General features: G+C 38.8%; 1 protein-coding gene across 4 annotated transcripts in view; it reads right to left on the reverse strand.

The window, feature by feature from the left end:
- rad51d (RAD51 paralog D) overlaps nt 1-14417 on the reverse strand; it is a 36665-nt gene that overhangs the window by 5324 nt on the left and 16924 nt on the right. For 2 of the 4 annotated variants that reach the window (XR_004931886.1, XR_004931887.1), the window contains exons 4-8: nt 4117-4198; nt 3831-3965; nt 3665-3760; nt 3488-3578; nt 76-195 (exon numbers count right to left, since the gene is read on the reverse strand). Coding sequence is in view for 2 of the 4 variants with exons in the window: in XM_012857023.3 (XP_012712477.2) it covers nt 76-146; nt 3488-3578; nt 3665-3760; nt 3831-3965; nt 4117-4198 (475 nt within the window). In the remaining 2 variants the exon portion in view is untranslated. The remainder of the gene's footprint in view (nt 1-75; nt 196-3487; nt 3579-3664; nt 3761-3830; nt 3966-4116; nt 4199-14417) is intronic. The other 2 variants (XM_012857023.3, XM_036142773.1) reach the window with 1 other exon arrangement.

Genomic DNA, 14417 nt, shown 5'->3' on the forward strand with positions numbered 1-14417 from the left:
CAAATCAAGTTTTTTTTTTTTTTTTAGTTTGTGGAAATGAAGAGCAGGAAACATGAAGGACGGAGTCTTCCTCACCAGGACAGCGACGCTGAAGTCCTTCGCCATCGTCTTCAGAGCTGCTGCCACTTGTATCATCAAGGACATGCCTGGAGGCGCAGGAAGTTTGGAGAGGTTGGAACAGAATGAGCTGCAGCACTGCAAAAAGGGAACTAAAAGTAAGTCAAATTTTCTTGAAAATTAATGTATTTTTCCTTGATTTAAGCAGGTAAATAAGACTATTTGCCAATGGAATGAGTATTTGTACCCCTAAAATAAGATAATTAGATATACTGCACTTGAAATAGGATGATAGAGATGAAATGTTCCGATTTTAAGTGCAAAAATCTTATTCCATTGGCAAATAGTCTTATTCACCTGCTTAAATCAAGGAAATATACATTAATTTCAAGAAAGTTTGACTTACTTTTAGTTCCCTTTTTTCATTGAGTCAGGCTAGAGCCGCTTCCTTTTATTTAATTAAAGCTCCGCTGGGGAGCGACTGCTGGCCTGTCTGAACACTGATGACCCATATTATCTGAACCGCCTGCTCACAAGATCATTTTTTACAGATTATTACCCAGAATAAGGAGAACCCTGACAGATGACGTCGAAAAGCACGTTTTCTGTGAGCTTCTCTGATTAAAACGATGTTTTTCAGTTCAGACTGGGGCGGCACGATATATTTCAACCATAGTTACGATTTATTTTGACATTTCTATGCATTAAACGCAATTAGCAAAACTGGCCTGTAGATAAAGATGTTTGTAAACAAGGACTATTTAAAACAAGAAATGTAACTGTTTTTTATTAATGTTAATATTATTATTCAAGAGAACAGCTTTTAATTGAGTTGGAAATCAATTATTGTTGAACATAAAGTGCAGCCAACAAGCAAGTCTATGTATTAAACACTCTGACCGCTAATTTATGCTGTGGTGAGATTCCTGAACGATTCTGGTAAAAATTATGATTATATAAACTCTAAAACAAATAATAAAATTAGATTATCTCTCTGCTGCAGCTCTCTTCCCTTCCATGTGGAGCAAATCCACTTTAAAAATTTTACCGACATCAAAGGACACGTCTGATCCATTAATTGTTACAGAGCCAAAATTTGCAGACCTCTGTGATTTGGAAATTGCATTTTTTTTTTAAATTGCGACTATATTGCAAATGTGATTAATTGTCCCGCCCTAGTTCAGCAAAAACAGATCACCTGAAGGTGTAAATTCTTTAGAACTGATAAATGCATAAGGTCAGAAGGAAACCTAAACCAAAAAGGGCGCTCTGAACCCAAATCTAAGTAAAGAGTAACCCTCACTGCTGCAGCGCTCACTCATTTAGCAGAAACTGTTCTGACGTTCAAGTCAGGTGGAAAGTGAGACTTTGGCCTCCTGTATTATTTTGAGGAGCTTTAAAGGTTGTTTGGTCCTGAATTTGTCCGTAAAATCTCACAGAAAGCAGATTTCTGGGACGTCTGTTCTCCACAGCAGCAAAATGAAACCCTCAGGCTAGATTATAGCAGCATTTAAACGTCATTCTCTGAAAAGCCTTTAAAAATGCTCCAACGTCTTCTCACACAAAGCTCAATCCTAACAATACAGGCTTGTTTTGGATTCCCAGAGTAAATACCAGACTTTAAAAAGCCGAAAGTTAGAACTACACTTGTGACTCTGAACCATCTCTGCAGTTATACTTAAGTTCAGACAACCTGGGGATGATTTTGAGTATTTCTTGACCTGGTCCTTCTGTGTTTGTTTTCTTTGGTCTATTAAAGGATCATTTATTTATAGACATTTAAAAAAAACTTTTTGTTTGGCTGTTGTATGTAAAAAGTAAAAAAATTATTTGACCCCAACAGGACATTTGTGAAAAGATTAAGCTGACTAAACAATTATCATAAGTGTCCTAAAAGTGCCCTCAAGTCACTTTTAGGACCTCACCTGGACTGCTAACACCTCCCACCTAGTGAAGAAGGCCCAACAACTGCTCTTCTTCCTCAGGAAACTGAAACTGACTGGACATTCCACTAAACGGCTAAAAAACTTTTATAGGGCTACCATAGAAAGCATTTTAGCAACCTTTACAACCTGCAGAGCCATTTTTGCCCTCATTCCAAATGTTTAGAGCCACAAAAGTTACACATCTCTTTGAAACATGAGCTTGTTTTTATAGTATAAGATAGGAAATTTGTTTTACTTTTTTTAAATTAAAGATCTACAGTTTTTATTATTTAACCAAACGTATTTTTATGTTTAGGTTTAATGCATTTTCTTCAATTGTACATTTGAGTTTTATTGCAAATGGCATCAAAATGATAGAAAAGCAAGTTGTTTGCAACCTATTGACAAAAAGATACTTTGTTTAGCTGTAGTAAAATATTTTATACGCCATTAGTTTCTTTCTTTCTGGAAATGTTATGCATATATTGCAGAACTAAATGCATCCTAAAGCTAGCAATTTTAAATTATCTTTACATTTAGAAACATTAACCAATGTTTTTCCCATCGCATTTTTGGTCTAAGTTTTTAAGAGTCAAAGCTGAAGGTGTAAAGAGCCACAGATTGCAGACCGCTGGTTTAGCACGAGTGGTGAGGGCAGCGCAGGGGATTGTGGGATGCCGTCTGCAGGATCTGGAGATGGTTTATGCTGCATGTGTTCAGGAGGATGATCTGAAAGGGGCTATTAAAACTGCTTCATCCCTTCCAGACACCTACTTTAAAAACACCTCCAGAATCAGGAAGTGTGAAAACTTGGTAAAAAAAAAAAAAAAGAAAGCGTACATACCGTCCTACAAAGGCTGCAGAGAACACATAATCTGACTTTGTCTTCCTAATCATGCAGGACTTTTGAGTTAATCTAAAGCATAAACCCCGACTAAATAATTTCCCCAAAGCTCTGTAAGCAGCCAGCTCTGGACGAACTGGACTCATACAACCTAAACGGGGCACAAAATGGATTCTGTATAATTTTAATTTTATTTTTTAATTTTTTATCCGGGATCATGTCCAGGAAACACTGAGCTCAGAGAGCAAAGATGCACTGCACCAGATTCCAGTCTGTTTTTTTTTTCCCCCAGCTAATTTCCATCTGCAGTCCCAGGGGCAAAATAAATCAACAGTTGTTAAATGTCATCAAACGGGGAAAATCTAGTTAGATAGCAATATACTGATTAAGCTCCATTTATTTAGAGTCTACAGAGTTGAGATGAGCTTAAACGTTTATGAAACGGATTATTTTCCTCCGCTATTCTCCTCTAAATTCACTTTTTTACTGTTACTGTTACTTCCAATTGTCTTTTTTATGCAAATGTCGCGCTTTTTAAAAATAAAAACACGCAGGGCTCCTTTTTGTTTTCCAGATCGGATCCCCGGATGAAACCCACGCAGATGTGAACGCAGCCCCGGGTCTCCCTGAATGTGACAGAGCAGCAGAAAGAGACGCTCACCTTCGTTGTGCCTGCCTCCCAGCAGAGGAGCGATAACGGCTGACACCGAGTCCACGATCACCGCCTTGACAGAGCCGCCGCCGACACGCGCCTCGACACACAACGTGACAAATTCAGACAGCTGAAGGGTTTGGCCCTCCTTCCCGAGGTTCCTGGGGGGGGTTTATGCAAACAAACCTTGTGAAGGCCGCCGCTGCAGAGCCCGTACAGGCAGTCGAGGAGAGCGCAGACGTCAAACAGGCGGAAGGTGTGGATCCTCTGAAGAGCCTCCATCTGCGTAGTTTCCCACTGTCAACTAATGTTAGATTAAAAATCTGAATATGTGTGTAAAACAACAGCTCACCTGCTCGTCTGTGTTATCGGTTTCGGTTTGCAGCATCTGCAGCAGGCGGCTGGCAGTCAGCCCTCCTGTTGTGTCGATGTAGATCACGCTCTGCTTCAGACGGTGTGCAATGTGCACCGCCACGCCGAAGCACACCTGGAACACAGGAAGCTGTTAAAAGCTGCTGGAGCAGCACCTCTGACGGGTTTCAGCTCAGCGCGATCGAAGCTCGTCCTTCTAGAGCAGCAGAAAGTTCAGGAGGCTGAAATGATCCGAGCTACGGCGGGACGTCACAGGTAAAGCTCACCTGGGATTTGCCGCTTCCTGGGCCTCCTGACAGCTCCGTTATCTCTCCGGTGTACAAGCCTGAATCCAGCAGTTTGTCTAGGCTGCAAGAAACAAGGTGAAACTCATTACTCACACCAGCCAGCGGGGGGCGATAAACCGTTAGCTTCAGCCAATAAAAACTGGGGGAGGGTAAGCATTCAGAGCTAGCCCTCCTCCTTCGCACTAAACTGAACCGACTTGGTTGGTCCTGTATTCTGAGCAGGTCTTTTTTGTGGGGGTTAAAGGTCAGAAAAAGGTCAATGATCGTCAGCTAGCTCCTCACGATTCATATCTGGTTTGTCAGGTCATTCTTCCAGCCTAAAAACTGTTAAATTATAAATAAATTAGGCCTTAATGTCATGCAGGAAGCAGTTCTCATTTGAAAACCATCATTTAATTCAATAAAATTTTACTTATATAGCGCCGATTCATGATACATGTCGTCTCAAGGTTCTTTCCAAAGTCAGACTCCATCAGATCCTCCAGGTTGGTGAGAAAGTTTCCTCTCTAAGGAAACCCAGCAGGTTGCATCAAGTCTCTCCAAGCAGCATTCACTCCTCCTGAAAGAGCGTAGAGCCACAGTGGACAGTCGTCTGCATTGTTGATGGCTTTGCAGCAATCCCTCATACTGAGCATGCATGAAGCGACAGTGGAGAGGAAAACTCCCCTTTAACAGGGAGGAGAACCTCCAGCAGAACCAGAACCAGGCTCGGTGTGAACGCTCATCTGCCTCCACCCACTGGGGCTTAGAGAAGACAGAGCAGAGACACAGAAAGCTCAGAAGCTCACATTGACCCAGGAGTACTTTCTATGTTAGATGGTGATAGAGGATGATCTGTCTTCCCTTGATGATGTCACAGCTAACAGAACGCCAGACCAGGTTTCAGCTTCAGTTCTTTATATGGGCGTAATAACTCAGTGTAAGCGGTAAAGGAACTTATAAACATGCCCAGCCAAAGATGCAACAAGGAACTGCCCGATGACCTGAATCAGTTAATTCTCACCTTGATTTACCTGAAATCTGATATTTTTTCTAATCAATGCTACCAGATGTTGGTGTGGAAGTTGTTACTGCAGGAAGAGGCCAGAAGAAATACTGATATATGACACTATTTGAAAGATATTTTCTACACCTCGTTGAGACATGTCTGCAGCTCATTCAGGCTGCGAGAGGGTGAGAGAGAGCAAGACTTCATCAGATAGCAGGAAGACTAAGCTGGTTGATTTGAGTTTAATAAGCTTTAAACCAATCTTTCACAAAACATGTTGGATTTTGAAACTGAAGTAAAATCCCGTTTTACAGCAGCTGCTCTCGCACACAGCAGTGAGACATCAACTATACTGGTCACAGCTGTAAGGCTAAATGAAAAATGTTTGCTAACCTGCTCTTTTATCCACTTGTATCACCCTTAATGTCTGGATTTATATCCAATTGTGCAACATTTTTTATCATTTGTGTTTTTGTTGTCAATTAAATTTAAAAATTTGTAGGAACTATAGATTTTAACACTACACCTCCCATATCCCATACTTTTGCTAATGAGAATCACTAGGCACTTAAGGAATGTGTTTTGATAATTTTAATAACGCTTGAAATGCTTTTAGTTTTTCATCATTACAGTGTTTCAAATACAAATACAACTATTAAAATCCTTTTTCTGCCCTGTCCCAGGAGCTTACATCAACTTTTTTGCTAATAAGAAGTGTTAAAAAATTAACTTCAACGTATGTCTTTTTAATAACCATTGTTTTAGTTTTTTTGTCCACCAGTTTCAAATAGCACTAAATCTAGAAATATCTATTTAATGTATTGTCCCAGAAACGTTTTTGCCCTGTTTTATGGTTAAAATCTTTTGTATTAGGGTGTCTGTCTTTGGAATTATTCTTTTATTCATCATTATTTATTGCAATAATTTTGATAATCTAAAATAATCTAAAGAACTCATGCAATTAATGTTGCATAGTATAAATACATGCACAGAATTAACCACAATCATACATTAACCACAATTAACCACAATCATGAAGTGTATCATTTTGGTACAATCATACCAAAATTATACACTTTACTAATTAATAGTAGTATTACTCAGTTCCATTCCTTAATTGCCTAGTGTCGCTACAAAGCATCAAACCCAGGATTAGAAATAAGTTGTAGAATTTTGATCACACGTCTATCTATTCTGATACTTCAGTTGTAGTAGACATTAATAAATATTTTTTTTATTGCAGAACCTACATTATAATGAAAGCAACAGTTTATCAACTACATTTCATGTGGTCTGTCTACCATATACCATGTGAGGTGCACTTTATTATTGATTATGTTCTATGAAATACTGCATCCAAGCCGTTCTTGCCAAAAGCGCCATTTCTCAGACTGATACTACGATTCGACATATTGTGCAGCTCAGGCAGGATACAACCAAACAGCCGGGGAATATTTTTGGCGATAACATTTATCAGCAGGTAGGCTGGGTGGGTTTCATCCATAAACCCCGATAACAGTGGACAAGTACCCAAGACAAATAAAATTAAATCCAATGAGGCTAATGGTCTTTTTTTTTTTCTCTAAAGACTTTAGAGACACTGAAACATTTTACTAAACATTCAGCAGAATAAAAAAACTTTGCAAATGAACCCAAATGCCAGCTAAGTAGAAATATTTCTGTTGCATTATAAAATACATTTTTGGCACAAATTTATGGTCACAGGGCCCAAAACACACATGATCCAGAACATTGACCAGTTCTAAACCCTGGGTTTACCTTCAGGTCAGTCACAATTAAACGTTTTACTGCAGCTGCTGACACATTCACTATCACGTCTTTCTAAACCTCACCTTTGTGTGGGTTTGTTGGTTTTAAAGCCATTCTCTTCCAGAGGAGCGTATTATTTTATTTGTGCTCACACCACAGGAAAACCAGAACTGTAAAAACACCAGGAGTCCGTTCATTTCCCGCTGAGCAGACTCAACGAGGACAGGAGGGACGTTATGGCACAGAGGTGTTTCAAGAAGGCCTCAGGTAAAAAAAAAAAACTTTCACAGTCATCCAATCTGATTTCAGCTGGTCGATAACAAAACTGCTGTCGTGCTGCTTTACAGCTTTGTCCACCTTCCCTCAGGGTCTTAGACTATTGCAGAAAATACAAACAGATGTCATGCTTACAATTTTAGGAAAATATATAAAAATTTCCCACCTTTTAATTTAAACAATTGAGACTCCTTCAGACTCTAATTTCCGTAAGGTGGCAGGACCGGTGAGTTTAATCCCTACAGAAACACTCATCAGGCTCCTCTTTGGTAGAACCATTGGAAAAAGGTTATAAACTGGACTTCTATCTTTTGGACTTTATTTTTTTTTTTACCTTTTTTGGATTGATCGTGATCTGGATGACTGAGAATCTTCACCAACATTTGCCAGAACCGACTGGAGGTTCTCTCTAAAGGTTTAAGCGGCCGATTCCTCCTTTGAACGATTTGGTTCATAAGTAAATAGAAATTTTATTTCAATTCAAGATTCAAACATTGACTAAAGAAAAAAGAAAAAAAAAACTGCCCTATTTATTTGACTGAAGAATAATACATTTCAAGATAATCTTCTTTAACGAATCTCGGCATATCTTTCCAAATAATAAAAAAAACAGGACAGAATCAAAGATGGAGTAGCTTGTTGACGCATTTACAGAGCGAATGATTAGTTCATCATCAACCCTTCAGTCCAGTTACTGTAGGAAATAAAAAGGCTGTTTTCACCTTCTGATAAAGTAGCTCCTCAAATGTTGAAGAAATTGCTGTTTAAACTATTTATTCTGCAATTATAGGATGTAAAATAGATGTTATCTGATCTTAAGCCACACTTAAAGGCTGCTTTCTGAGTAATTGGCTCAGGACTCTACAGTTCGCTTGAATGTACTGCCTGACTTTAGTCATTTTTCTGCTTGAATTTTCTTTTTTACCCACAGCAACAGATCTGAAATTGATGAAGCCATCCAGAAGAAAGAAAAATGACTAATCCATGCATAATCTGAGAAAAAAAAAAACGACTTGAGGAGGACCTCTGAGCTCAGAGAGCATTTTAAAATCCTTCTGCTTTTTTGATCACGTATAAGACTAACTAATCCATCAGAGCTGGATGTGGGACAGAAGCACTCACTGTAAGCATAATTTTGCTGCCTCACTTAGAAAGATGTTTCGAATAAATCCTCAGTGTGGCAAACCGAATCCAACTATTTCCGTGACATCTACAAGTCCCTTAAATGAGCTCTCTGGGAGCAGACTGGCTGCTAATTCTTCATCTTGTCCTGTCAGGAACTTAAAGGGACTTCTCTTCAACTTTGGGCGGCGAGATGCGGCGACTGTGTACTGTGAGTCGGAAGCGAAATATGAAAAATGACGAGGCAAGCAGAGAGACGTTGGACTGGGATTAGGAAGCAAGGCGCGACAGCGCTGAAGGAATGTCGAGAGTTTGTCATTGAGGATGAAACGGAGACAAAAAACAGGAATAATCTCAGTCTTGTGGGACTTCTGGTAAAACTGATGTAGCGACGCTTCTGAAAAAGTTTGTGAATCTTTTGCAACAGGGTGAATTGAAGACATTGCAGATGGATGCATTTTGAAACCATTTATAGGTTTAATTTCACGGTTTTCACCAGAAAACGAGGTTAAGTGCTCTGTAACAGGAACCGACCTTTCATTTATTTTGACCTTTTAACTCCACAGAGTCTCTCTCTCTCTTTCAAACCACCTTTATTATTCTGTACATAAAAGCCATTTAAAGATGGACAAGTCTAGCTTTTATGATTTACACAAAATGAACTATTTTTCAAAGCTTGTGTCTGAAAATTATCAAGGCTTTTCTAACATTACAAACCATGTTATTATATGTTTAAAATACCTTCAGTTTTAGGGATAGATTTAACATCCCACCATTACAAAGTGATCTTTGGTAAGTGGCCAAGTTTAATGTTGCTTATTGGCGGTATAGCTAATAGCCGTTTGATTGGCCGGGTCCACCTGGTTTAAAATCCAAAATGACGAATACCAAGACATAAAAAATAAATAAATAAACAGAGCAGCTGGGCTGTCATATCTTAAAGTAACCTCTGTTTGTCGACAGATCATCCCACCCCCGGTGTTGAGTCTGAGTATTAAAGTATTAAAATTATGCTTAAATCTATATTTGGTAATCCTGTTCAAAACTCAAAAAGAAAAACAACTGGACTTTTTTCAGAAGTTTGAAGACGTTTCTCTTCCCATCCAGAAAACTTTCTGAATTCAAAATGTGTGGAGTAATGTGGAGTTCCAAGCTTTATAGTACTGTCCAACAAAGGTTTCGGGCAACTTACTGACGTACTTTCAGGGTTGAAGTTATTGGCCATGTTTTATTGGTACAAACAAGGATTTTGATTTCTGTTTCCACTGCTTGCAGCGTAACTAAAGTCTAAAACAGCAGCTCACAGTATGCAAAACAATCAGCTTTTATTAAAAAAAAAAAAAATTGAAAAAAAAAAGATCCCTATGGCTTTAGGCAGGCTGTATTCCCCATCTTCACGTCTTTAGCAACGGTTGAACATAACATCTTCTACGTCTCTAGCCCTCCGTTTATTTCTCTTTAGCTGCCATAAACACATCAACTATTCTTCATGATTGTTTACAATACCGCGCGCGGCCATTTTGGAAGTGTGACGTCAACTGTTTCTTCTATTTTTTACGCATTTCCACTGGTTGTGTTGAGTACTGCCCCCCTTTGTTTTTGGAGAATGCTGCACCTACGTTGCGTCCAGTGTTGGGGAGTAACGGATTACATGTAACGACGTTACGTAATTTATTTACAAAAAAAGAGTAACTGTAATTTGTTACAGTTACAATGAGAAAATATGTAATTCAGTTAGTTACTTCCGAAAATATTAAGAATTACAAATTTAGTTACATATTTTTTAAAAATATGAAGAAAAACCTTTGCGAAATATGTAATGATATTTTTATTGCTTCGCGCCCTGTATCGGCGTTTCCCGCTACGGCTCCTTGTCTCTATCACTCTGATGATCCATCCTGTCCTGAGCCTTCTGAAAGAACAGCAAGCGAGCGGACGTTTCACGGTTTTATTTCAGCTCAAGCAGCGCATCAAAAATGACAGCCTTCAAGCTTGTTGACAGCCTCTTGTTATTCACACACAATAAACCGTGAGAGCCGACGTGTGTTGTGAAACTGCAAAACTTTGTCTTAAGCGGAAAATCAAACGCGTGTCTACACAGCTCAGCGTTCACAGTGTTGCGTTCGTGAGCGTCGGAAAGCTATGGTGCATTCAGGAGCATGGGACATTTCAGTTTTACAACGAAAAAGGCAGAAAACGGAACAGAACCTAACTCATACAATAATGTATTTATCCAGAAACAGTGTGGGCTTTCTTACAATACTGAATGTTCTATAATTGTACTTCTGTTATTTTTGATTATGCACATCTGCTAGCTTTTTATTCTAAAAAATCTATAATATTACAGCAGCAAATTATCAAAGTTTTTCAAAGCCTGTTTAAAAGCTCCAAATGGGGCTTCAGATCATACAGCAACAATTGTGCTGTCATTGTTTTACAGGGCAGAATTTGCATTTGCTGACTCTTGTCCTTTAACTACTGATGGATATACAGGAATAGAGTCATACAAGTGTCAATTCCCAATTCCGCTTTTTTAAGGTTCACATTCAGTTCTCAAAAAAATAAATGTTGAACATGGGTCAATACTCATTAAAACCTTAAAGTAATCAAAAAGTAATCAAAGTAATTAGTTACATTACTTTTTAAAAGTAATCGAAAAAATTACACTACAATTACATTTTAAGCAAAGTAACTTGTAACTGTAACAGATTACATTTTTAAAGTAACTTACCCAACACTGGTTGCGTCAGGTGTAAATGTCTACAGTGCTTCTATGGGCTCTTGCCCAGTCCGTAAAGACCGGCGCGTCAACCCAACGGAGCCGGTGGCAGAGACTGACCCCTGACACTGATATTGAAACATATAAATATAGGTTTTGCTTGCCAGTCTCTTACCGCTTGTCCTGAGAGTGAACTTGAAATGAGAGACATGAGAGCAGTTCTTAGTCTCTCTGACGTACATACTTGATCCGTCGGATTCTCCGTGATCACAGCGTTCAGATTTGCCGTCATTCAGGCACAGAGCAGCAATCGGTGCCGTTTTTTTTTTTCTCTTAAAGTTCCTTTCATCTCACTTACGGTGATGGATGTGACAGACGTCTACTTGAATTAACAAAGCCAAGGCTCTGCAGCTTGAAGGTGAAGTGCTCGGCTCTCGCCACCCCCTCACTGTGAGATTGTCAAGAGAAGAATCGGCGGGGACGGACTTATTTGCATTACTGCTGCATATTCTGACAAGATCGTGGAGAAGGCGCCGCTGTTGATGGAACATCACATTGTGTTGTCGTAAGGACTCGGCGAGATGAAAGTGATTGCCCTTGAAAAGTCAATGATTGAGAAAAAAAAAGAAAAGAAAAGAATCTCCCTGAGGCGGCACTCATCAGCGCGCTCTGAACACTTGGACATGAAAGGGTTCATCTTGGCGTCTGATTGGAGGGAAATTCGTGATTTTACTGCGTTTGGAGTGGAAGGGGTTGGATATGTTTACAGGAGAATTTCAGTTTCCAATGCAGGATTATTACAACTTTTAGGCATTAGTAGAGTCTTTTTAGAGGATTTATAAACTTTGTCCATAAGGCGGTTTAAGATTTACTTTCAGGGTTATGGGTCAATCTCAATAGCCGTAATAAAGGAGGAAATATTCTTCCTGTTTTCAGAGGTTTTAGGTAAAAAACCATGGAAGAAAACTTTAAATTGGTCTAAATGTATATCTCCCGTTTAACTTATCGTGACCTGCTGGTCTCAAGCAACATCAACAACCATCAGGCCTCCGAGGAGGATGTATAAGTGAGCAATTAAAGGCTTTAGACAGGAAACCTGTTATTCGTTATTGCCATATTCTTAGAAAACTGACTAGGATGAACTTTGACAACATTTTGCAATCTCTTACTCATTTTTTTAATGTTTTAAAAGGTCTGGCTCTTCAGGCACTCAGTGACCTTTTGCACTGCAAAAACTGAACTAAAAATAAGTAAAATGTTTTTAAAATGAGTGTATTTGTACTTGATTTGAGCAGATAAATAAGATGATTTGCCAATGGAATAAGATTTTTGCACTTAAAATGGGAAAAATTCATCTCCATCACCTTATTTCAAGTGCAGGATGTCTAATTATCTTATTTTAGGGGTTAAAATTCTCATTCCATTGGCAGATAATCTTATTTACCTGCTCAAATCAAGGACAAAAACACAAACTTTAAGAACATTTTACTTAGTTTTAGATCCATTTTTGCAGTGTGGTTCCTCTAAGATCTGTACGTTTAGTAATTTGTAGCACATCCAGCAAGAATTGCACAGGCATATTTCTGTCTTATATCATTTTACTATAAAATAAACTACAGTACTGTTTCAAACCACCTCTACTATGTCTATGCTCTCATTCCAAGCAGCCGATCTTTCTTATCTTCTAAAATTATAATATCTTGATAAATTTACGATTGATCGATAGACGGGAGTATTTTGATGCCTAAAATAAGATAATTAGATAAACTGCACTTGAAATAAGATGGTGGAGATACATTTTCCTATTTTAAGTGCAAAATCTTATTCCATTGGCAAATAGTCTTATTTACCTGCTCAAAACAAGGAAAAATACATTACTTTCAAGAAAATTTTACTTACTTTTAGTTCCCTTTTTTCAGTGTATTTTAATACTGATCGAAATACCTGATTATAACTATTTAATTTTCCAAAAGCAAGCCCTTGGCTGCTTGGAAGCACACTATAGCAAACAAAAGTGATATGAAAGTTGTGAATGCAGGATCTTTTCTAAGCCAAGTATCGAGAAATATTTTTAGATAAATAATGAATTTACCAAAAGGTAGTTAAAAGTTTAAACCCAACAGATACTAGTTAATCTCACATTGGATTTTAACAGAGTTTACGATGCTTTATAGTGACAATAAAAAAGGTTTAAGCTGCAATGAAATGAAAACTATTATCGTTAAATATACTGGCAATAAACGTAGTCATGATCGTTTGAGATATCGTACTATATGTTGCTTCAGCTTTTAAATACTTTATTTGAGAACGTTTTATTAAACACCATATCAGAGAGAGTCAGTTATTCTGGATCTTTCTGAAGGTATTCTCTGCATATCAGCACGATTATGGTTTTAAAGCCAAATCAAATCTCCAGACGTGGCACCAGCGCGCGTCTGTTCAGCTTCTGACCAGCAGAGGGCAGTCCAGACATGCACCAGCGCACTGCGGCTTCACCAACATGTATGATTTAGTTTCATATCACTGCTCCAACGCTCTAACTAATTTATAAAAACCACTTAAAAAGAGCCACGGAGAGAGAGAGAGAGAGAGAGAGAGAGAGAGAGAGGAAACACCTGTGGTCGTTAATTATGCTGAAACAGTGGGCCTGACTGTAGAAAGGTCCCATCCTATAAATTATGCCTTGCAGGACCATTTCACAGATTTGTCGAGACAAGCCTGCGGCCTGGCGGAAGAGGCGTTTTTTTTTTACCCCTCCCTCCTTCAGAGATGAGTATTTACCCTCCCGTGCTTTGACAAACAGACAACTGAGTCATGAAGGAGACATCAAACCTTTCACTCGGTGTGCAGTAACACAACGCCACGCTGACAGCAGAGGGGATTTCTGCCGTCTTCCAAGTCATTAAATTTTCATCCTCTGATGTGCCGATAAAATGCTTTATTGTTCTCGTCCAAAGAGTTTTGTTGTATTTTCCAGCAGGAGCTGGTCAAGTAGAGAGCAGAGTTAATGCGGCTGATATATCAGAAGCCACTTAAGGATGGCTATACGAGCCAAATGGACCAACAGGACAAGAAGGCAGTTTTAGCTGCCAAATTGTTCCTTCGGTTCAGGGATGTAGCGCACAGGCCACTTCTGAAGCACTTTCCACTCGGCTGTGTTGATGGCAGCTGCTTCACGGAAAATGCCTTCTCTGCTGGCGTCAGTTAAAAACTCTAAACTAAAAACTGTGATTTTAGTTCACAGAATCTGATAAAATCGAGCACACTAAACATTTCTGGTAATGCCTGGGAGGACTGTGGCCAGCAGGGTTGTCATTATACTAAACCTTTCCACTTAATGTCAATGGTAAAGAAAATACTTATTATTATCATTATTATTTTTGAAGAGGCCAAATATGATTCTGT

Source organism: Fundulus heteroclitus, chromosome 11, assembly GCF_011125445.2.
Source record: "Fundulus heteroclitus isolate FHET01 chromosome 11, MU-UCD_Fhet_4.1, whole genome shotgun sequence".
Classification (NCBI taxonomy): domain Eukaryota; kingdom Metazoa; phylum Chordata; class Actinopteri; order Cyprinodontiformes; family Fundulidae; genus Fundulus; species Fundulus heteroclitus.